At 49.0% G+C, this 24,629-nt stretch overlaps 1 protein-coding gene across 3 annotated transcripts in view; it reads right to left on the reverse strand.

The window, feature by feature from the left end:
• Window positions 1–24,629, reverse strand: part of ADD2 (adducin 2) — a 63,991-nt gene that overhangs the window by 6,621 nt on the left and 32,741 nt on the right. For 2 of the 3 annotated variants that reach the window (XM_083453924.1, XM_083453925.1), the window contains exons 2-13: window positions 18,435–18,645; window positions 17,208–17,343; window positions 14,261–14,412; window positions 12,628–12,708; window positions 11,466–11,615; window positions 9,154–9,297; window positions 8,566–8,664; window positions 5,112–5,288; window positions 4,136–4,387; window positions 2,448–2,567; window positions 1,957–2,046; window positions 783–939 (exon numbers count right to left, since the gene is read on the reverse strand). In XM_083453924.1, coding sequence (XP_083310050.1) covers window positions 783–939; window positions 1,957–2,046; window positions 2,448–2,567; window positions 4,136–4,387; window positions 5,112–5,288; window positions 8,566–8,664; window positions 9,154–9,297; window positions 11,466–11,615; window positions 12,628–12,708; window positions 14,261–14,412; window positions 17,208–17,343; window positions 18,435–18,617 — 1,741 coding nt within the window. In that variant the 5' untranslated portion in view covers window positions 18,618–18,645. Of the gene's footprint in view, window positions 1–782; window positions 940–1,956; window positions 2,047–2,447; window positions 2,568–4,135; window positions 4,388–5,111; window positions 5,289–8,565; window positions 8,665–9,153; window positions 9,298–11,465; window positions 11,616–12,627; window positions 12,709–14,260; window positions 14,413–17,207; window positions 17,344–18,434; window positions 18,646–24,629 lie in introns of those variants that run through there. The other variant, XM_083453926.1, reaches the window with a different exon arrangement.

The following is a 24,629-nucleotide window of genomic DNA, read 5'->3' on the forward strand; positions in this document are numbered from 1 at the left end:
CATTTCAGGCGGCTCACCTACTACCAAGCTGGGTTTGAGGTCCCTGTACATCTTAGGTCCAGGGTATCACAGGGATCACCCGAGGCCCTGGATCCCAGCTCAGTCACTGCAGGAGCATTGATGGTAGTTCCTGGCGTTGGTAAGGCTCCTTTGACAACAGCAAGTAACTGAGTCCAGTCCTGTGGAACTTCCTGCCACTAGGGGATGAGTTTACAGAACCAAGGGAGCGGTGGCCCTGAAAAGAGTTGGAAGCCACTGCCCTAGGGATGAACTATTTTTCACTCTGTGATGATTATATCATAGGATAGGAATTATAATACATAATTCTCTCTCTCCAGGGTCAGAGCAAGGCAGTGGACTTTGGACTGTGAGCAGGAGAGTCCTGTTATAGGATGGGGAGGGGTTGGTTTGGATGTCATCTCTGGGTCCCCTCCAAGTCTGTGGTGCTATGTCTGTGAGATGGGATTCTGTAGTAATAAACAACTCACGTGGTAAAAAATAAATGTGGAAAAAATAAAATTCTCCCCCATCCCTGTGGCTCTAGCACACCACCTACAAATTCCTTGGAACCATCCATATCCCATCCTTCCCAACTAATGCTTCTTTCTTGTCTCTCTCAGCTGATGACACAGCCTTAATCTCCCCAGAGTGTTTAGGTGGCCCCTTTTTTTATCAAGCGTCGTTAGTTGCTAATACCAAAGGAAGCTGTGGTCTTTCAGCCCACTCAAGTTTCTAGTTCTCAGCAGCAACCAGCCCCTGTGCTCCTGAACCATGATATTTACCATCGAGACCCAGTTTCTTTCTTTCCACTTCCTTCTTGTACTCCTCCAGCTCCTGGTCTGTCAGCTGACTGAAAGGGTTTGGCGGCTCTGGCTCCAGAGGAACCTCGTTGTGGGATACATCCTTCATTTCTCCGTCTGCCAAGTGACTCTCTGTAGACTGCATTGGGAGACAAGAACAAGGTAAATATGGGGGGGTTTGAGGTCCCTGTACATTTCCTCATGCCTCCAAGCTGACTACTCAGACAACATTTTGAACTTAGATTTTGTGCTTTTGTAACTTAGTAGTTATAAACCTGCCTTCATTTTGCTACTGTAAACTGCTGCTTCAAGACCCAGCTTAGGTAAGCAAATACTACTTTCACTTCTTCTCAAAACAATGTGTGTGATGGTCATTTTTAAGGGAGAGAAAAGCAGTAATACCAGGGAAAATCCCATCTGCCTTAAAGCATCCTGGATTCTTGTCTGTAGAAAGTTAAATCAACCTCGTCTTAGCTTGCAAGTTAAATGCTGCAAAGGATGGTACTCTGCTGATCTCATAAACGTGAGCAAGGATCCTCTCCTACTGCCTAAATCCATTCCTACACTTTTCAGTGCTAAATTCTTGAGGGTGAAATTTAATTCCCGGTGAGATCAGGAAAGCCCCACCCCTCTATTGTTTGAAATGAGCTTAAGCGGTCTAAGCGCTGGGATTCAGCCAAGGAGCCCATGAAGGACTTCCTCTAGTGCAACTGGACTTCCTCCTGCTATCCTCCTCCATGCACACACAATTGGCTCTTTGGGGGTCCGGAGACACCCCAGAACTGCAGGGAGGTGGTGGTGGGGAAGAGGACAGATAGTTGCATCAGGCAAGCAGGAATGCTTGCACAAACAGAGCGATCTGCTTAGCGCTACGTTGAATCCCCGCCCCCCAGATGTCTATAGAATAAATAAGTAAAATATGCCTGTTCTCATAACAGCCTGGTGAGATCAATGTGGTAGAGAAATGGTGCCTGATTTGGGGTCTCCATCCCAATGACGCTTATGGCACTGGAGCCAGACCCCTCCAGTCGACAGCCATTGGGGGGGGGGGTGGCTAGATGATCCTCCCAACTTTACAATTCAGTGATGCTATGATTCTATTCCAGGACAGTCCCTGCGGGTTTTTACACCGGGAGGCTCCCTGAATGACAAGTACCGGGCTCCTGCTTTTCTCTGCTATCACGCTGGCGAGCAACTGGGACTGGGGTCCGGCTGATTTCACGTCCTGGCGGTTTTGTTCTCTAATCTGCAAGTGAAAATGAAGGAAAAGAGGAGAAAGTTTTTGGGATTGAAGCAATGCCCCTGAAGAAGAGAAAGCAACACGCAAAGTTTCTTGGTGCCATCAGGGGCTGTGGATCAGGACCAGGCACTCTGTTACCAGCACTAATGGGATACCTGGCTGGAGTTCTGACCTAGTCCAGCGCATTGCAGGGGGTTGGACTAGGTGACTTCCAACCCTACAATTCTGTGACTCTACACTGCATTACACCAGCTCTCCCCATTGTATTTCTGCTAGGGAGAGAGGCTGTGGGGATTCTTCCCCAATACACAATTCCCAGGATTATTTTGGGGATGCCATAGCAACGGAGACGGTACCAACAGAGATGGAAAATGTCCAAAGAGCAAATGGGAAGGGGGCGGCTGTACCTTATTCCTCATTTCCAGAACTTCTTGTGGGTCTGTGTAGAGAGGCACAAATTGGTTTGGGTTTTCAATTCGGATCGGTGTTCCACTGCTGGTTTTCTCCACCTCGTCTGCTTTCATCCACTGGGCAGCATGAAAAGTCAAGGGCAAATTGTAAGGGCAAAGGGAGGTCTCTTAAGGGTGGGGAGAGGGCACAGAGGGATTCCTTAGCTGGGATTCTGGCACTGCAAGGGGTTGGACTGGATGATCCTTGGGGTCCCTTCCAACTCCGCAAATGATCTGCAAAGCTGAGAGGCAGGATGGGATTTGGGGCTTCTGAATTCAAACTGATGAGTCAGCTTTTGCATCCACACTGAGAAAGAGCCCAGATATGTAAAGCTACAGACATTCAGGTTCCTAATTCAGCAAGAAGAGCTTTTCAGATCATTGTGACCCCCATCTTCTCTCGCTCACCTCACTGTGTGGGCCCTGCTGTCATGTGACTAGTCCTCATGAACTGTATAATCTGCCACTATTGAAGGTCACAACTCTTATTACCTATTTCCTGATTGTCACTGAAAACAGAAACGTATGTCCTCTGATTTTCTGAATAGTCCAAGGCAGAAATTTTCTTGAAATGAGTTAAATGGCCTGACTGAATTAAAACAACTTTTCGAATCTTTAAACTCTCCCCCACAGTGAATACATTTCATCCTCCTATACCAGCCAGTGGCTGCTTCTGGGGGTGGGGGAACGGACGGACCTGGAGGAGTAGCCTCAGCGCAAGAGGACAGAAGTTTGTCACACAAAGGAGGAAGACTGGAAGAAATTTAAAGATTACCTACGGAAATATTATAAGATAAATGAATGTTAAAATGACATCAGATTGAAGCAAAAAGGTTATTAGTATAAAAGTCGTAAAATTAAAAGATCTAATATTTTAAGATTTTATGGAGATCAAGCTATATTAAGATATGAAAATTAAGATAAGGATTAATTAAGACAGAGGGCAGGGATTTGCTGATTAAATATCTGATTTGGAATACAGTGATGGGAGGGTTGGGGAAGTCGAGAAATAAGTAAACGAAATAAATATTATAAAGATGAAATTGTTTTTATTAATGTTTTTCTTTTTTGATGTTTTTTGCTTCATGTTGTTGTTTCTGTTTTTTTCTGTTTTATGTTGCTTGTTTTTAGTTCTGTTTTGTTATATTTTTTCTGTAAAAACCTAATAAAATATTAATATTTTTTTTAAAAAAAGATGTTTGTCACACAAATAATGGGACTCAGAAAAGGGCAGCCAAAATTATCAAGGGGGTTGACTGATTCCCCTGGGAAGAAAAGTTGCAGTATTGGGGACTTTTTAGTGTAGGGAAAAGGTGAGTATGACAGAAGTTTATAAAATAGTGCATGGATAGAAAGCAAGTTTTTATCCTTCTGTCATAACATTACTGAAGCTGAATTCAGAACAGAGAAAAGAAAGTCCTTTTTCACCCAGCACAGTTAAACTGTGCTGTAACACTCCAAAGGTGCACTCCTCCACTGTCTCCTGAGACAGATGCCAACCAACCAACTGTCCCCTAAATTTCTGCTGTAGCCAATTGGATGGGGGAAGAGGGCCCTGCCTTTCTTTCAGCATGGAAAATGGTGGCCACTTCCCTTATGTGGAGCATTTCGCAGGGATAAGAGGCAGTGCATGGTGATCTCCTTACGGTGGTTTTGGTTCTGCTGGCGCTGCCTTGGCTTTCCTCGGCCACATTCACCCGCAGATAAGTGTTCGGTGTGTTCAGCCAGCGGGTCTTCTCCTTCTGCTGCTTCTGGGCATGCTGCCGGAGAGTTGAGATGGGGGCTGCGTCCTCCTCAAACACAAAGGCTGTGACCGTGGCTGGGATCTCCACCTCACTCTTGTGCTTGGTCTTCTCCTGGACAAATGGATAGCGGTAGGCGTAGCCGGTCCGGTAGCCCTAGGAAGGACAAAGATGCTTCCCTGAAGGCTCCCCTGCATGCTGACACAGAGGCAAAAGCTGAAGCTGCGAGGCCACTTGCCTTCTGCACAGAAACTACCTGCTGATGTAGAGCAGGATTTTCAATCCCCCAAACCCACCCCAAGTTTCTGGTCCTGGTGGCTGTTGGCATGCATGAAAAACATTTGTATTTTTACTTAGAGATTACCACACTTCCTATCAGTAACATCTACCAAGATTCAGTTGATAGCAGTTCTGGTTTATGGGTTAATTAATGGGATCTGGCAGCTTGCAGTTATAAAATGGTAACCATCCATTGTTAGACAACAGGGTGGGGAACCTCAGTGGCCCTCAAGTCACTCTATGTGGCCCTTGGGTTTCTCCCCACCACACCCCCTGCTGTGCCTTCTTTGCTTTGCCCTCTCCTGGGGTGCTTTTGCCCTGGAGTCTGGGGGTGTCAAAGCCAGCCTGCTTACGGACTCATTGTTAAAACCGTGTTTATGGGAGACCATCTTACTCGACTCCGAGTGATCGCCAAGGTAACATCTGCATCAATTTTTGCCTCTGGCCCCACCCACCGCTGGCATGTGGGTCCCAGAAGGTTCCCCAGAAGGAAACGCATCCCTCAGGTGGGAAGAGGCTCCACTGCACTAGACAGAGAAAGTGAGGATGGGACACATGTCCTGGAAAATGGGCGCTGTGGCATCTGCGCTTGCAAACGCACCAGGTTGTCGAGCATCCTCATCAGAGCCTCAAACTCGTGCTCTCCCAGCCGGCTCTTCTGCATGGGTCCAAAGGTGCTGCCGGCCCATCGGACAGAGCCAACGTCATGGGGCCGGTGCTTCTCTCGCTCCAGGACTATCAGATTCTCTGCTCCGCCGGCACTGGACAAGGCTGAGATCTGGAAAGATGCAAACCACAAGAGAGGCCATTTATCCACATGTGGTGTCCAAGCAAAATATCTGAGCGCCGAGAGAATATCTGGAGAATAATTCAGAGATCAAAAAGTGCCGGGGAGAACCAGTTGGGAGCCAATTTGTTGCAGCCCCAGCAGGAACCCAAGGGTGCGGGGAGGGGGGGGGGGCAAAACAGTAGCATCCTTTGGTCATCAAGGAAGTGTGGAAGGAGCCCATGCATTGCCACCCTTCCACCTGCAGACGGCGCTCATGCGCTGGGCCTTGGCACATGGCTGACCTAGTTTTTTCCAGCTGAAGAAGTAGGCTGATGCTCAGAGGGGCAGACAATGGCACTGAGCATCAAAGGCGGGAATTGCAGGAAGTCCAACCTGCCTCCCCCCACCCCCACCCTGCCTGGGGTTGCAGAGCTGATTAGTTCCTGACAAGGGTGGGCAGAGCCAGAAAGACGGAGAAGAGGGCCGGGTAAGACTGTTGCCTTTTGGGGATAACATTTTTACAGCCCCAGAAGAGGAAATAGCTGATGAAGCCCACCTGTGTAAATAATAATACAATTGAATAATTTATGGAGTATGAAGCTTGACGTTCTATTCTTTAACTTTCTGCCTATGCAAAAAAGTAAACATTACCAAATAAATCAGGTGCAATACTCTCCGTGATGCTTTTCAATATCTTTCTGCGCCCCCTCACCCAGCTTGTCCGGAGTTTTGGGCTGGGCTGCCATCAGTATGCTGATGACACCCAACTCTATCTGTTGATGGATGGCCATCCTGACTCGGCCCCAGTCACACTGACCAGATGTTTAGAAGCTGTGGCTGGATGGTTTCATGGGAGCCGGTTGAAGTTAAATCCTTCGAAGACAGAGGTCCTTTGGCTGTGAAGGGACGATATGGGATTGGGGGGGGGGCAACTCCCATCTCTTGCGGGGGTGCAATTAGTGCCAGCACTGTCCGTTAAGAGTTTGGGTGTAATCTTTGACACCACCCTTTCCATGGAGGCGCAGATTGCAGCTAAAACAAAGGCGGCATTTTTTCATCTCTGCCAAGCTAAGCAGTTGGCTCCTTACCTCTCTCGCCCTGAATTAGCCACTGTGATCCACGCGACGGTCACCTCCTGACTGGATTATTGTGACTTGCTCTACGTGGGGCTACCCTTGAGACTGACCCAGAAACTCCAGTGGGTGCAGAATGCCGCGGCGAGACTCCTTACGGGGTCCTCACTGCGGGATCACATTCACCCGGTGCTATACCAGCTGCACTGGCTCCCGGTGGAGTACAGGATCAGGTTTAAGGTGCTGGTTTTAACCTTTAAAGCCCTATACGGCCTAGGACCCTCGTACCTATGGGACTGCCTCTTCTGGTATGTCCCACGGCGGACCTTACAGTCTTCCAATAAAAACATCTTGGAGATCCCGGGCCACAGGGAGGTTAGGCTGGCCTCAACCAGAGCCAGGGCTTTTTCGGTGGTGGCCCCGATCTGGTGGAACGCTCTGTCACAAGAGACCAGGGCCCTGCGGGACTTGACATCTTTCCACAGGGCCTGCAAGACAGAGCTGTTCCACCAGGTCTTTGGCCAAGGCACAGCCTGGCCCCTTCCTTTGGTAATTCTTCACAGAACCCTAGCCGAATGGTTGCCATCAATTTGATTTGAACTGATTTTTATAATGAATTGATTTTAGAATGCTGTATTATTTTACTGTTGTTAGCCGCTCTGAGCCCGGCTTCGGCTGGGTAGGGTGGGATATAAATAAAATGTTATTATTATTATTATTATTAAATTATGCAAAGCAAGAAAATGGGTGCAACTTTTTTAATTTTTTGCAGATCTTAGCAGGAACCAGCTTGGAGGAAGGGAGGGGGAGTTTTCCCTTTCTTCTGAGATTCATCAGCATAGAGCGGGGTAGCGATTTTCTTTAGGATCATGACTGGAGCATGGAGGGTTAAACTTCACCCCCCCCCCTGCAGTGGAAATAGTGCCCCTCTTGGCTTAATTGATAATTTATTTATTTGTTACATTTATACCCCACCTTTCCCTGAAGGAGCTCAGAGCGGCAGACGTAGTTCTCCCCCTCCTCATTTTATCATCACAACAACCCTGTGAGGTAGGCTAGGTGACAGGGCCCTGTAATGTTGGGGCTGGTGGGATTTGTACTCCAAAATGCCTGGGGGCACCAGGCTGGGGAAGGACAATGTTCAACCAGCACTTTCCCTCTTCAGAGGCTCTTACCATCCCCAAGCTGCAAATGCGAAGCTGAGCTTGAGAAAAGCGGGCTTTCCTAAAGCGCCCCAGAGAGCTCAGAACAGAAGCGTGATTTTCACTGGGGACTTCACAGCTGCCAGGAACCACCATACTCTGCCAAATTTCACTCTGCAGCATGTTAGGTACACAATGTTCCTTCCATACCACAACTTCTGCAGGAGAAAAACATCATTTCCCTGTGCCTAAAAATTTAATTATTTCAGCTGAAGCTACTAAGATGCTACTTGGTTGTAGCCAGCTAAGAACTACTCAGAGTAGGTGCACAGGAATGAAGGAAACTACATCAGTTATGTCCACTAATTCAATGGGGTCTACTTGGAATGTGGCTAACATTGGAAATAAACCATTGTCACATGAGTATTCTCAGAATGAATTATCTGGGTTGGTTGCCACCTTGTGAACTTAAATGAACTGGCAATAGACTGACTAGAGTGAGGATGTCCTGATGTGCATTTTTGCTCCTGTGGTGTTACTGTGGCTGCTTTGGACATGCTTACGTGGGGAAAGGACATACAGTAGATTCCGGCGTATAAGACAACTTCTTAACCCCAGAAAAGAGGTCAAAAAGTCAGGGGTCGTCTTATATGCCAGGTATGGGCGGCGCGGAGCGGAGCCCGTCCACTGCTGCTTCGGAAGCAGCAGCAGCAGCAGCAGCAGCGGCAGGCTCTGCTCCGCGCCATGTGGCTTTCTCCTGGCACAGAGCTGCCCAGTGTATTAGGCGACTGGGCTTATAAGACGAACCCCCAAATTGAAGCTGCCAATTTTGGGGGGGGGGGTCGTCTAATACGCCCAATCGCCTAATACGCCAGAATCTATGGCACACAAATTGAAATAATAATGGTGTCTCTAATGCTGTAAGGGGTCCCTTTACCTTTACCTTTAATGCTGTCCAGCAGTTGGAGTAGATGACCCTTTGAGTCCCTTCCAACTCTATAATTATATGATTAGATAAAACGTGCCTGGTGACTAAAAGAAGGGTGTGGGTGGGTGTGCTCTGCTGCTCACCTGCACTTCACAGGCAGCCTGCAAATGGAAGATCTTGTAGAAGGCTTCTTCCACCGTGTCTCCCAAGGCCACCACACCATGATTCCGCAACACTAGAACCTGCCAAGAGAAGGAAGGAGAAAGGGTCAGTGAAAATGGGGAAAGCCATAGGTGCTTCTCAATTCTGTATAATTTTTCACACTGCCTCTTGCCCAAGGATTTCAAAAAGTCTGGCTAAACCCTACTTCAGAGGTCTAGATTCCAAATGCCAGCTCCTCCACAGTTCCGCATGCCCCACCGTCCCGCTGTCCCCCCACCAGGGAAACTGGCACTTTACCATTGAATCAGAGCAAACATCAGTCAGGTTTTCTGTGAATTGACGCTTCCTCTGGTTCCGTGTTAAAGAGTAGGTTTTCCTGGGGAAAGTCGTGAGGCAAACAGACAGAAAACCACTTGGACCCCTGCCTGGAATGCATGGGGCAAGCAGAAACCCTCTTGCACCTGGGATTTCTGGGCACAAACAAGCAGTGTGGACAACCCCTAAGGGCTGTTTGATGCTCCACAGTGCCAGAGGACGTGGAAGCCTGAATGCTACCTCTCAACCCTCACCTTGCAGGTGGGTCCTAGACACTTCTGCAACTCGATTCTGTCCGCTTCTTCCTCCATCTCCCCGTTGAAGTCAAAGTACACCATGTTCCCTGCCAGCAGTGCATCGTGGGAAATGGGCAAGAGGCCGTGCTTCATGGCAGACACCTGGGAAGGAAGAGAGAGCAGAGACAGAGAGGCAAAGATGAGCAGGTAGAGCCATCCCTTGTCTTTCCATCGACACATCTACACTGTGCCTTGGATGGGCAACAGAGGTGGGCCTGACCTTTGCACCGTAGGTCACATCCCAGGCATGCTAGAGTCAGAGATTTCTCCATCCCCCCCTTCCAGGCAAGCGAGAGGTATCCTAGTGCAAGGGCCCCTTCCAGCCAGGCAAAAGCCCCCGGTGGCAAAAAGTGCCTTTTACCAACTGCAGTTGCTCCAACAGTTGTGGCCATTCCTGGACTGGGAAAGCCTGGGCACAGTAATTCATTGGTTACTTCAAGGCTGGATTACTGCAATGCACTCTATGTGGGGCTTCCCTTGTACTTGATACGGAAGTTTCAGTTAATGTGCAATGCTGCAGCATGATCGCTGACAGGATTGAGGCCTTGTCAGCATACAACACCTGTGTTCATAGATCTGCACTGGTTGGCAGTTTGCTACCAGGCCAGGTTCTAGGTGTGACTATTAGCATATAAAGCCCTTAACAACTTGGGACCTGTTCTATATGTGAGATGGCCTTACCCCGCCTGTGCCCGCTCGACTGCTTTGAATGGAACTGGCACTGTTACAGGGGCCACATAATACCCCTTCCACATCTCTAAGGACGCCATCTTTTAGTGTGGCAGCACCGAGACTTTGGAACTCCCTGCCTATTGACATCAGCCTTCACTGTACTCTTTTGGGCACCTTCTAAAACAGTTTTTTGTTTAGACAAGCCCACCCAGATGCTTAGGAAGTTGTTGCGAGCCTTGTTGGTGGTTGCATAGGAGTCATGAGTTTCTGCTCTCCTCCCACCCATCCACAAGCCTGGAATCTAGCCATTTTCTGTCCCTTCCCTTAACACAGGAGTGCCCAAGCTTTTTTCAAAGAGGGCCAGATTTGATGAAGTGAACATGCATGAGGGCCGACCAAAGTTGTTTACGATTTTACCCCAAAGCTGTTGAGCTTTTTATTATTATTATTATTTTACCCCAGGAAATAAACCGACTGGTGGGCCAAATTAGGCCATGGAAACAGACTTTGGACATGCCTGCCTTAACACCTTCCAACACCTTTCACCAACATCCCCTCTGGGCGTTATGAGCCACAACCTGGGAGTCTTGCAACGGAGTCAGGCTACTTTCTCAGAGGGAGAAACACCCGGGCTTTATTTGGCGACCTCCTGGCCAGAGGACACAGTCCCCTGCAGTCTTCCCAATGACTGCAAAACAGTGCAAGAGTCCTATATCCATCCAGCTCCTTCAGGGAGGTGGAATCTACCAGCCAATCTACTTAAGGCTTCTTCAGCAGGCTATAGCTCTTTGCAGAGACTACAGCCCCCATAGCTGACTCAGAAGCTGTCCAAGGTCCTGATCTTGACAGAGCCTAGACTTTGACTGGGCCCTGCCTGATTCCTGGCCATAGAACCAGGTGCAGGGTTCTGTTCCTCTTCCCTGTCTCATTTGCTGCTTTGTGGTTTCCTCTAAACATCTCATTTCTCTTCTCCTGTCACCTCTGTATTGCTGGCGAGGATTCCCCCTAAAACTCAGAGCCCCCCACAGGAGGCAGTGATGACTTGGAGGCCTTTAAAAGAGGATGGGACAAGTTCATGGAGGAGTAGAGGACTATTGGTGGCTACGAGCCATGGTGGCTGGGCTCTGCCTCCACAGATGGAGGCAGTCGCTGGAAACCACAGGAGGAGAGAGCGCTCTTGAGTTTGAATCCTGCTTGATGCTTTCGCAGTGGTGTCTGGTTGGCCCCTGCGAGGACAAGATGCTGGACTAGATGGGCTTTTGGTCTGATCCCGCAGGCGCTTCTGATGTTCTTATTTGAATAAACTCAAAAGATGCCCTGGTTTACATGATGCCTTCCAGATAGCACTGTTGGGTTCAGTGTTGGGCATCCTGGATACTGTGAAACTGGGGTCCCCCTGACTATTCCTAAGACCTTCTCCCATTCAGAGTCCCCCAGAGTCTCTGCAGTGCACAAGGAGGGATGGAGAGGCCAAGCTGTTCCAAGCTTAATGCTCTTCTATAAATCAGCCTCGGAGCCAGCCCAAATGTCTGGGCAGGAGGCTCTGTCTGCTGTTTCCCGTTGCTCTGTCAGCAAGACGAATGGACAGCGTTCCTTACTGCAGCAGTGGCTGGCGTGTGCAGATGGATGATGCATCTCACGTCTGGTCTGGCTGCATAGATGGCAGAGTGCAGGCTGAACCTACGGATATCCACTGGGAAGCTGGTGCTGCCTGCCTCCACCACTTCTCCCAGGATGTTCACTTTAACCTGCAGTGCAAAAGAAAAGGTGGAAGCACAGATGAGTGAGACGGTAGGGGGCTGAATTGCACCCTAAAGGTGACGCCTGGATGGCAGCTTCCTTTTGGGGATAGAGGGGGTAGGGGACGCAGTCTTTCCCAAACCAGGTGGCAAGCTAGGTTGACATGTGCCATGAGAAATACATTTTTGACAATGGCTCATGGCAATCCAGCTACAAGTCTGCCTGCTGCATCTCTGCATAAGTCCCTGCTCTGGTTTTGCGAGCTTCCAATAATACCCACTGTGAATGAGTGATCCAACTGCACCTCATGCAGAGACACAGTGGAGCTTCTCAACCTCGTTGGAGGCTGACTCTTCCACCTCTGCATAAGTTACTCTTCTAGACTTGCAGACCTCCACTCAGGTCTAGAGATGCGGCAGAAGTCTCTGCCGTCAGATGCTCTGCTTGCTGTATCTTTGTGTGAGTCATTGATCTGCGAGTGTCACCTGGCTGGGCAGAGGAAAGCTCAAGGCAGTAACTTTGCAGAAATACAGAGGACTGGAATCCCCCCCCCCCCCCAAGGACAGACAATTCTTAACCTTATCCATTCTAAGAAGAAATATTTTCAGTCACAAGAGTGACAGGTACTTACCATTTTAATTCAGACCCAGGGTGTGCCCTTTATCAGAATTCTGCACTTTTTCATTTTACCCCCTCTCAACCCACACCCGGCCCCAGCAATCCTTTGCACATCAGACAGCAAAATATGATGGTGATTCCTTGGGTTTTATAAGGCTTACACTAGCCTCCTCCAGCCTCCAGGTATTTTAGTCTCCAATTCCTATCAGCTGACCAAGTCATTTGCCCTCCATGATGCCAAGGGAACTGGGGGTGAAGACTCCGCCCCATGCCTCTCATGATGTGTTGTCAAGGGAGATGTTGTACTTATTTATTAATAATGTCTTAAGCGTGAAGATGCTCAAACCCTCAAGTTAGCCAGTTGTGGAAATGGAGAGAGGAAGAGAGGTCTTGTGTGCTCACCAGGCTAGAAGCTGTAACTTCAGGACAGGAAAGGCCCACAGGGCAAATCAGGAAGTGGTCCTGTTCTTTGCTGACTCTCAGCTGTGAAAGGAAGATAAGAAGAGAATGGTGAGCTCAAGTCTTCATTTCCTTGGGCTCCTGTGCCTCCTTCTTCCCTAGGGAAATTACCGTATTTTTTGCTCTATAAGACTCACTTTTCCCCTCCTAAAAAGTAAGGGGAAATGTGTGTGCGTCTTATGGAGCGAATGCAGGCTGCGCAGCTATCCCAGAAGCCAGAACAGCAAGAGGGATCGCTGCTTTCGCTGCGCAGCAATCCCGCTTGCTGTTCTGGCTTCTGAGATTCAGAATATTTTTTTTCTTGTTTTCCTTCTCCAAAAACTAGGTGTGTCTTGTGGTCTGGTGCGTCTTATAGAGCGAAAAATACGGTAAGGTCAGAAGGCTCTTCCATTCATTTCATTATTTCCCCCTGAGTCTTCATCCACCTTTAAGACATTGTTTATTATTTCTGCCATTTCTTACTATAAGATCCCAGGATGGCTTATGACAATATAATTTACCGTTATAAAAACAGATAAAACAATTACAGGTAGAAAAACAAGTAAAACTGTTCAGGTCAGCTCAGAACAGTGTAAATTATACCAAAGAGGTGGGTCCCACAAAACAAAAAACAAAACAAAACACACCCAAACTGCAAAGGGTGTCAGTATCCGGTGAAACCTATACAATGAAGATGGTAGAACACCTCTGTGGGGAGGGAGGTCCACAGTTTAGTGGCTACCGCAGGGGAAGTCCTCTCCTGAGCTGCCATTTGCCGGGCGGAACATCCAAGCGGGTCAGCAGAGATGGAGACCACCTTTCAGGTATTTGGGGCCTAAGCCACTCAGGGCTTTAAATACTGTTACACATTACCACAATCTTTGAGTGTTGAAAGACTGACTCCGGGGGTTCCAGGCACTTACGTTCCTTGGAATGAAGGTCAGCAGAGACTGTGGTGTCTTTAGGGTGTATGGTTTCATTTACAAACATCTACAACCTGAGCATAAGATATGGAGGGGCTCACAGCATTGACACCCCAACAGATCTTGCTTCTCTATTAGTCACGGCTTTGGATCCAGCACAGAGCAAGCTGGTCCCTGTGTCTCCAGCTTCCAGCCTGCTTCCAGCTCAGCCCTTTCACACACACTCTGGCTATTGTTTTCTTACCTAGAAGCTAGGTGGGGGGTGGGGGTGGAGGAAAGAGGCAGCTTAGCCTGGAGGGCCACCTCGCCACTTAGCTGTAGCTTTTACACCCTAGCTCGTTCTTTTGGGACAGTTAAGGTCACTGTCTTAAAAAGAAACTTATCTGACCAGTTTGGCAACCACCTGTTAGATGTTAACCCTCACTGGGTACAGGAGCCCAAGAATTAGAAGGGACTCAGGGCATCATCCAAACTGACCCCACCAAACACACAACAATATCATTGCAAGGACCTTCTTGGGTCTGGAAACAAACTGGCGCACCGTTGCCTTGAGCCAAAGGGGATAAAGTGGGTATTGACCAAGAAAAAGGAGATTTCAAGGCGTCTTGTTTCCTAGCCACTGAGGGAGCCCCTGAGCAAAGTGGGTGGTGGGTGGCAGGGAAGGGACCCCTCACCGTGACGCAGGTGCTGCTGAGCTGCGCCCAGCCATAGAGGTCCAGCAGCCGGTAGACGCTGCTGACTTTGCAGCGCATGAGCCTCTCCCCTTTGGCGAAGGACGTCGAGTCAATGCCCTGGAGGTCATTGATGGGGGTCACCGTGGAGAGGTCTGCGGGAGAGAAAGCGCACAGGAGGGGTCAGCTGGTTAAACAAACACAGTCAAGGCATCACAGGACCTGGGTGAGATGGTCCATTTGCATGCTCCACCCATGGCTCTGGAAAAGCACATTGCCTCTCACTTTCCTCCATTCCTTGTGGATGATTTAATTTTCTATTTGAAACAGAGGTGGGGAACCTATTTGACGCCACAGGACACATTCTTATCCAGATAGGCCTTGCAGACCAAATTTGACAGGTGGGTGGGAAATTGCTTGATGTCACAATGACATCAAGGTGCCTTGAAGTTCTGAAATCAGGACTTCAAAGCACCCTTTAAGGTACTGCTGAAATGAAGACCCCCTCCTGGCTTTAGCAAACGATTATGAATCTGGAAGAACATATGAAGAGCCTGCTGGGTCAGGCCAATGGCCCATCTAGTCCAGCATCCTGTTCTCCCATTGCTGCCTCTGGCCATGAAAGCAGAGCAGAGCCATTGTCATAGCGATCATTGTGGCTCATAGCGATATGGCTTTGCCCTGGCCTCTTTTAAAGCCATGCAAGTTGGTGGCCATCACTGCCTCCAGTGGCAGTGAGTTCCATAGTTTAACTCTGTGCTGTGTGAAGGAGGACTTTCCTTTATCTGTCTTGAAGGGGTTGACATCAGATGCCCTGCTAAAATGGAGGGGGAACACTTCAATTTAGCCGGGGACTTGATGCAAGTGACTTTCTGAATCAGGAAAGCGTTTGCATGGAATCTGGTCAAACTGAGCTGGGCTGAACCCCACCCCCACCCCACTGGTCAGCTGGCGGGCAGGGAGTTACAGGTGTAAATTCGGAAAATTAGAATATTGTGGAAAAGTTCATTTATTTCAGTAATTCAACTTAAAAGGTGAAACTATTATATGAGATAGACTCATGACATGCAAAGCGAGATATGTCAAGCCTTTATTTGTTATAATTGTGATGATCATGGTGTACAGCTGATGAAAACCCCAAATTAACAATCTCAGAAAATTACTGCCTCAGCGCGGCGTGGCATGGATGAGAGCAGCTTTTGCATCTCATTTGGAAACCAAGGACCCAGAGTTTGGAGGAAGAATGGGGAGGCACACAATACCAGATGCTTGAAATCCAGTGTGAAGTTTCCACAGTCTGTGTTGATTTGGGGAGCCATGTCATCAGCTGGTGTTGGTCCACTGTGCTTCATTAAGTCCAGGGTCAACACAGCCATCTACCAGGAGATTTTGGAGCACTTCATGCTTCCTTCCGCAGATGAGCTTCATGGGGATGCTGACTTCATTTTCCAGCAGGACTTTGGCACCTGCCCACACTGCCCAAAGTACCAAAACCTGGCTCAATGCCCATGGGATTACTGTGCTTGAATGGCCAGCAAACTCGCCTGACCTGAACCCCATAGAGAATCTATGGGGCATTGCCAAGAGAAAGATGAGAGACATGAGACTGAGCAATGCAGAAGAGCTGAAGGCTGCTATTGAAGCATCCTCGCCTTTCATAACACCTCAGCAGTGCCACAGGCTGAGAGCATCCATGCCACGCCGTATTGAGGCAGTAATTGATGCAAAAGGGGCCCAAACCAAGTACTGAGTATATGCATGCTTCTACTTCTCAGAGGTCCAATATTGCTCTATTTGCACTCCTTGTTTTGCTGATTTCATTTAATATTCTAATTTTCTGAGATTGTTAATTTGGGGTTTTCATCAGCTATACGCCATGATCATCACAATTATAACAAATAAAGGCTTGACATCTCTTGCTTTGCATGTCATGAGTCTATCTCATATATTAGTTTCACCTTTTAAGTTGAATTACTGAAATAAATGAACTTTTCCACGATATTCTAATTTTCCGAGTTTCACCTGTAAAGCCTGCTGCTTTGGTTACATGCACCTGTTCCTGGCTGGAAACAGGCATGGGCAACCAATGCAGGATTTAATCCTGACCTTCTGGCCCATCAGCTGACCTTACAACCATTTGGCCAGGCCAAACCATCACTTCCTCCTACCATTTCAGGAGAAAGACCCTCCCTCACTGGCCATCAAGTATCTCAAGGGACAGGATGGAGAGAGAGGAAGGTGGTCCAGAATTGTGGCTGGGGTGGGGGTAGCTGCAGAACGAAGAGCTGGATCCCTTTTGGGGCTGGCGGCTCATGTGTCAGGTGGGTGGGGGTTCTGCAGAAGTGAATGCTGAGAGCAATGCATGGGTCTGCCAAATTCAAAACAAGGTTGAAAAGTGCGGGGGGGGGGGCATGAGAAGGCCAGGCCAGGGTACAGTGTGGAGCAAAAAGCTGAGCACAGTCAGGCCTTGCTGGAGTCACTGGGGCCGCATTCACACCATACATTTAAACCACTGTGACACCACTTTAAACAGTCACAGCTTCCCCCAAAAAACTTCACGGAGCTGTAGTTTGTTAAAGGTGCTGAGCGTTCTTAGGAGACCCCTTCCCTATTCCCCTCCCAGAGCTTCCGTTCTCCGTGGAGAGGGGCTGATTATTAGACCGCTCTAGGCATTGTAGTTCTGGGAGGGGAATAGGAGTCTCTTCACAATGCTCAGCACCATATATATTCTTTGGGGGAAGCTGTACGAGTTTAAAAAGTGGTATGACATTCCTTCAGATGTAATGGTGTGAATGACACCTGTGTGGTGGCCAGGAGGCTTGTGTTGATGTGAGGCACAGGCAGATTTGTAGGCGAGAGGAGGGAGGGAAGGAGGGAGGAGGAAAGGGGCTCAGGAGACGGAGAAGGTGCTTTGGCACCAGAGCCATTCATACAAGGGATGCCAACTTACTCAAGGGCGAAGGCGGGAAGACGGAAGGGGCAGTGCTGGCCATGAAGTCTGCAATCTGCCGGAGGGCCCAGATATTGGAGTTGTTTCCTTTCTTCATTTGCTCCTGGATGAGGCTCTCCAGCTCCTCCCTGAAAGACTGGGGTGGGGGAAACCCACAGAGACCCTGAATGATCCAGGCTGCAGCAGCTCTGAGTCCTCCTCCTCCTCCTCTGTACCCGTCAAACTCTGACATTCATTTGCTCAAGAATGACCACTTCATTCATTTGGATGTTCAGGAACCAGAGAGAGACCCTTTCATCTGCCCAGGAAGACTCTCTGGCTGATCCAAAAGTGGCCATTCTTACAATAAAGGGAGACTTCATTGTAAGACCACTGCAGGGCATGAGAAGTAGCGCCAGCATTGCCACTGTTTTTTGGGCAAGATCTTGCGAGATCTCACCCACGTCCCGCAAGATCTCGCCAGAACCAACCTCTGCTCAGCTAGGTAAGGGATGCTTTGCCGGCAGGGCAGCGTAGCATTTCCTGTTTCACCTCAAATGGTGCAATGGGATGAATCATCCCTGAACCACTGAAGGACTCTGGATTCAATCACAGTAATGGCTTTCTATCCCACTGCAGCTGTTAATTAACTTCACAGTGCTGGGATCATTGTTAATCTTTAAGGTACCCACATAATTTGGGGAAATGAGAAGTGGAATTGTAACATTTATTGGTTTCCATAGCTGTGTGTGTGTGTGTGGTGGTGGTGGGGCTTTCCTATTGCCAGGAGTCAGAAACCTTTATTGATCAACTGCAAATCAGCCAGGAGATCAGCTAGTAGACCCAAATATGCACAGGTCCTGAATCAAGCACAGGAGGAAAGTTTGAACAAAAGAATGTAAAAAATTACTTTGATAAAATACATATTTTGTTATGTGCAAATGGCTTTAGATCCTATTAAGTCCATAAATTACCCTACCATATAGCATATATTCAACACAAAAACCAGCAACAATTTGTTGTTGACAAGGGACAGCTGGACATACAAAGGGCCCCAATACCTTCAGTAGCTTAGGGCATCATCAAACCTAAATCTGGCCTTGCCTGTAGCCCTGCCTCAAGGTCAGACATGCTCACCGGCTCAAGCTGAGCTCTGCTGTTCCTGAGGGGAATGGCTCTTGCCTTGCTGCACAATGTCCCCCCGCCCTGTCAAATCTGGCTTGCACCATTGAGGTGGGAGATACTCACAGGGCTTTGCAGAATCATGGTGACCCTTTTCTTCTGCTCCATCAGGTTGAAGTCTTGGCGCAGGTCGGCAGCCATGTTCCTGATGCGCAGGTACTCAGGGTCATCTTCTGCAAACCGGTCGAAGTAATGCTGGCTTTGGGTGGGGAGGGAGGAGACCTCCTCAGGGATGGTCTCGCTGCTCATTTTGGATGTTCTAGTCTACGTTGGGGGCCTGCACAAACAAAGATGGAAAGGCCAATTGCATCCTATCTCTCTAAAATCCCAGAACCACAGAAGTGCAGAGCTGGAAGGGACATCTAGTCCAAATGTCTGCAATGCAGGAATCACAGTTGAACAATCCCTGACAGATGGCCATCCAACCTCTGTTTAAAAACCTCCAGTGAAGGAGAGCCCATCACCTTCCAACTGCCATACAGCCCTTGCCCTCAGAAAGTTCTTCCTCGTGTTTAGTTGGAATCTCCTTCCGTGTCATTTGAATCCTACCCTCTGGAGCAGCAAAAAGCAGGCTTGTTCTGTCTTCCATGTGGCACAGCCCTTCGGATATTTGAAGGTGGCTATTATGTCATCCACACTTCCCTTTGTCCCACAACTTCTTCCATTGGTCCGTGACTTCCAGGCACAAGTCCAAGAGGTTTTCCCTTTGTCCCGCCTCTTTCCCCGAGAAAACCCACTGTTTACCGCTGAATTGGAACAGAGGTCCACCCACAGGAAACCTGATTGATGAGCCCAGGCTAACCATACCCAGCTCCCACCCAAGGCTTGGTTTTCAGACCCTTCATCATCTTGGTCACCCTCCTCCGCACACCTTCCAGCTCTAATATCAGCACAGCAATGTAAAGAAATTGCCCAAGCCTCCTTTCCCAGAACCCAGCACTTTAATGTCAGAACGCACCTCTTGACAATGCTTGAGGGGGTTTATATACTTCTAGGATCACAGGGGGAAGTGGGCAGGATGTGTGTGTGTGTGTGGGGGGAGCTGCAGGCTGAGTCACAAACAACTGCAGCTTTATCAGGCTGACAGAAAGCCCCGGCGTAAATTACACATTGCAGCAAATCTTCTCTGTTCATTATTGCTAAAAACGTTTAATTACAACCAAGGAGCCCAGATGGCATGTGGCTTGAAGGCAAAAGCACGTGAGTCTCTTACTTCCAGCAAGAAGAGTAGGCAGAAAACCTAGAGAGACCTGAAACCGTTACTCATCTGGTCGCCTGTGGCGAGGAAGAATCTTCTCCAGGGGACCAAGTCTAACAAAAAGCCACAAATTACTTATTCAAAGTATATGTGGTCAGGGAGGAAGAGAACGTTATTTGCATGGTTGTAATGTTCTTATTGCGGGTGGCACTGTGGGTTAAACCACAGAGCCTAGGACTTGCCGATCAGAAGGTAGGTGGTTCGAATCCCTGCGATGGGGTGAGCTCCCATTGTTCGGTCCCTGCTCCTGCCAACCTAGCAGTTTGAATGCATGTCAAGGTACAAGTAGATAAATAGGTACCGCTCCGGTGGGAAGGTAAACGGTGTTTCCGTGTGCTGCTCTGGTTCGCCAGAAGCGCCTTAGTCATGCTGGCCACATGATCCAGAAGCTGTACACCGGCTCCCTCGGCCAATAAAGCGAGATAAGCACTGCAACCCCAGAGTCCGCCACGACTGGACCTAATGGTCAGGGGTCCCTTTACCTTTAATGCTCTTATTGCACTACTTACAAGCAGCTGGACCAGCCTAAGTGTTTGGTGCCACATATGATTCTCCCTCCCAGCAGAGCATCCAGCACAATCACGCCCCCCCCCCCATGTTCGTGAAGGCTGCTAGGAGGATATGCTGTTCCCTTGTGTGCACTAGGTCAGACTTGCTCCCTTCCCTTCTGCCATCCCTCATGGCATCCCTAATCTGCCAGCTGAGAGGGTCTGCTTCCCTTGGTCTCATGGTATGGCCAGCCCCTGACAAACAGGGCTGCAAACAGGAAAGGTGTGTTTTACTTATTTATTTCAGAAAATTTATACACTGCTTGACTGTAAAAAAAACCAAAAACATTGTTAGTAAGAAGACTTTACTGTGTTTATGCACTGAAAATCAATGTACAAAATATGAAGAATTAACAGCAAAAATGCAAGACATTCGAAAAGTTGACATAACAGTAAACTAAAAACAGATCGAAACCTGTATGAACTTTCCAAATGTCTGGGTAGGTTTGTCTGACCAAGAAGGTTTTAGCAAGTGCTGAGAAGAGTTCAGCGAAGGAGCCTGACTGCTGTCAAGAGGCAGGGAGTTCCAGAGTGTAGCTGCTACTGCTGCTGCACTAAAAGATTGGTTCCATACAAATGCGGAAGGGGTCTTATGTGACACCTGTAACAGAGCCAGTCCCGCCAATCGAAGCTGTCAGGTGGGCGTATATGGGCAAGGCAATCTCACAGGTAAACTGGTCCCAAGCTATTAAACTAATATACACTCTCTCTCTCCACACTAATAGTAACACTACAAACTTTGCCCAGAAGCAAACTGGCAGCCAGTGCAAGACCCTGAGCAACAGTGTCGTGTGCTGACAAGGCCTTATGTAGCACATCCCCTGCCAGACAGGACTATGGAGCAGAATTTCATTCCTTGGGCCTCTGGGTTTGCATGTGTGTGAACACATGCTGCCTGTTAGCATTGATGTATGGACCAAAAACCCAACACACACTGTGGTCACACAACACTCCTTTCTAGAATCAATGGAGGCAGAGTGCTTGTTTTTCCCACGTAGTTTGTTCACAATCCAGATATATTGCACATTATTCTTGCCCCTGAAGACTGCTTCCTGAGAAACTGGTTTCATTTTTAATATAAGAGCTCAGCTCGATTCTGCATTACCCTGCAGCACATCCATTTGAAAACAGAGGAAGACAGGTGTAGGTGGTTTGGGCAATGGGTGGGGGGTGTCTCTACCTCCACCCAATGATGTTGTGGGTGAGCATAAACCAAGATCACAACCCCCACTTCCTTCTCTATTCACCTGGGGCAAATGGAAAAAGCAAGGATAGCCTCATCAAAGGGAGGATTTTCTATTGCCTATCAACTCACCAAACCCAGCATTGTGGATGGCAGGATCTAGACTCAACCTGGATGGAGAACAGCACGCTGAGGATGAGCATGAACAATGCTGGACTGAGTCAAAAAATTACATTTTTGTGTGACAAACAAGTCACTGTGCACACAGCCGCAGTGTTGGGGAGTGCAATGCATTTGTGGGTAATCACAGAATTGTCGAGTTGGGAGGGATCCCAAGGGCCACATAGCCCAACCTCCTGCAGTCACAAATGTCGAGATTTGAAAAACACACATGGAAGAGGCTATTGAGAATTTAAAAGTAAGAGGCACGTATAATGAAAAGTTATGACTCTGCCGTGTGCTTTTGCACCCTGCTTTGAACCCCCCAGCCTGGGTGCTCATGTCACTCCCCAGACCGGCACATTAGATGGGGGGATCCTGAATTCAGACAACACTTTTGCTTTCCATTCCTCTCCAGTGTCCGCTTCTGTTTGGAGGGAGACTTCTGTCGAACTTTGCAGAACAACCACTTCCTTTTCGCCTCTTACTCTTCCAAGGCAGTGCCATGTTACTGTTGCCTGGTAACCCAGATGCACCAGTACTTAAAAATAAAGATCTGAGTAGGATTAAGAGAGGAGGGAAGCTGGAAAGGTTTTCCTGCCTTTCAGCCAGGTCCCAGTTGTGATGGGAAGGGGCACTATGGAAAAGGGGTTATATACATGACATATGATATCAGAGAAGTAAAAAAAAATGCCTTGGGCAGGTCTGCTCACATGGTTTAGCCATCATCTAACTTTCATGCAAGGTTATTGCATGCTTGCAAAATAAACAAATAAATAAATAAAATCCCCCAGCATTTGAGCAAGCAGAACTGCTAGAAATGTTTCCACAATAGGGGCCGGCAGGAGGAATTGTGTCTGCAAAACCCATCTTTTGTGTCGCCCTTGACACAAAGCTGCGCTTGCACATTCTTGTCAACCCAGATTGCTTTTAGCTGGCTGCCTGCCAGCCTCTCTGTCCTGCAAACAGCTCTTAGTCCGCACCGCAGGATGGTCACTAGTTCAAAGCTTGTCCTCACATGACTGCCTTATGAACTCAGACTGGACCCCATCTCCCTCCGGCAAGGTTTGGAGACTGGCGGTGTCAAAGGCCACCTCTGACTGTACTGTTCCAATGCATGAGGAGAAGGAAGGCCTGTGTCCCCTGTGGGACTTGCCCTCTCCTGACACCTTTGCAGCCTTAAAGGGCTTAACAGTATATAATAATCTGAAAGGCTTGCAAATGGCTACAAGTTTAGTGCTTAGACCATGAGTAGGATACTAGCTTCCAAAGCTGCAAAGCTAAGCGGAGGCTAAATCTCATCACCACTGGGCTCCATTCTCTGCCCAATGACTAGCAGGGCCACAATGCAAGGAAAAATATGTAAATTGGCTTGATTTATGCTGATGGCAAGCTTCAGGAACATGTAGCCCTGACTGTAACTCGCTCAGCCTCCAGCTGCTTCTGGATGAGTGTGCAGTTGCTATATCCTGTTAAGTCATGTTTAACCGTGCTTCATCATGGTGATCAGCCTGTGCTCCATGACTGGCCATATGCAGAGGGCAAGGATGAGGGTGCCATCAAAGGCAGCAGCAGGAGACTGGCACTATCCAAAATGGAAAATGACAGCAAGGGTGAGGATTGCCTTGCGCCACGTTGCCAGGATGAGGCAGACATGAGGGACCCAGATGAGGGCAACAGCAGGAGCTGAGGCATAAGCAGGGCCCTGGTGCAAGACTTACTTCACCAGAGGAGCCTGTTCAAAGCAAGGAGGGAGCCCAAACGCCCCTCTCCCTACCTCCACTGTCTCCTGAGTCTGTGGGTGGGCAAGGAGGGAATTAAGAACATTGTTAGGAGAAGGAATGAGCCACTGTGCACCTGGTCAGCAGCCTGGAAGCGCAGGTGGGGAACGCCTAAGGAAATGCTCACAGCTGTGGCTGGCCAGGCTAAGATGGGGTTGGAAGCTCAGGGCAGGTGATCCCTACACCTATGGCTGACTCAGATGGAAACCGCCTTAATAGTAGTGCCCTATTTAAGGGGGAAAGAGACAAGCCCCAAGGGTTGCCACAACTCTCCAGGGTAGACGTGGGGAGGAGACCACGGGGGTGATGCAGGATGTCACAGCACAAAGGGGGACCAAGCGACCCAGGCTGGGTGAAGGGGAGGCAGAGGCAAGGGGAGCTGTGGGACTGTCACATGCGGAGAGGAAGCAAGGACAAAGAGGAGAGCAGCCAGATCCAGGACAGATGCCAGGGTGGGGGTGGAACTTTCTTGGACTTGACATGAGGCCACCTCCCGCTCAACGCTGCACCAAGCACCGACTGCGACAAGTTTCCACACAATGCAGCCGTAATCCTGGAATCCTCCACATTTCCCCAGCATTGCTTCCACCTTCCCCATTTGGGGGGAGAGAGGTGGAATTGCAGCCCCAAAGGTAGGGTTGAGGCATGGTGGGAGGTGCTGACATGTTGAATTTGAGAGAGGTAAGAAGCAGGCGGCCATGGGGAAGAGGAGAAATGGGCAGCTCTTGGCAGTGGCAGCTCAGCAGGTGCCCCACCTTACCAACCTGTGATGCCAGCTCTGGATTCAGCATCTGGCCTCCAGGACTCTGGAAGGAACAGCACCCCACCAGGCCTGGAGCTAAGCACCCAGTCTGGCCCTAACACCCCCCCCCATGGCTTTGGCCCAACACCCCTTCATCCTTCCTCTGCTGTCTCTTGGGGGCTCTGTCTGGGAAGGAGAAATTCATTGCTACCCAGGCTGCTGCTCTCCCCAGCTTTTAAATATCTGTCACCCCAGGCAGCTTGAACATGGCTAGGCTGCCCAGTTCTGCCCATGGCAACCATGTGCCTCCACTCCCAGACACAAAGGGCCCATTGTCAAGGATCCCAGATGAGGAGGAGTCTCTCTCCGCGCGTCGCTTGAAAACCCAGGAGGAATCCGCAGATGGCAGATGTGAACGGAAGACAATCAGGCAGATCACGAAAAGGCTTCCACAGCCCAGAAGGGTGTGTGACAGCAGCGCATTCAGGCAAGGAGGGCTGGGAGCAGCCTGGGGCCACAGGGCACGTTGGCGTATGAGCCAGCTCTGGCATATGGTGCTTTGGCAATCTCATTGTGCCAGGCAGCGGGCG

This window comes from Podarcis tiliguerta (genome assembly GCF_965153285.1).
Source record: "Podarcis tiliguerta genome assembly, chromosome: 8".
Taxonomy (NCBI): Eukaryota; Metazoa; Chordata; class Lepidosauria; order Squamata; family Lacertidae; genus Podarcis; species Podarcis tiliguerta.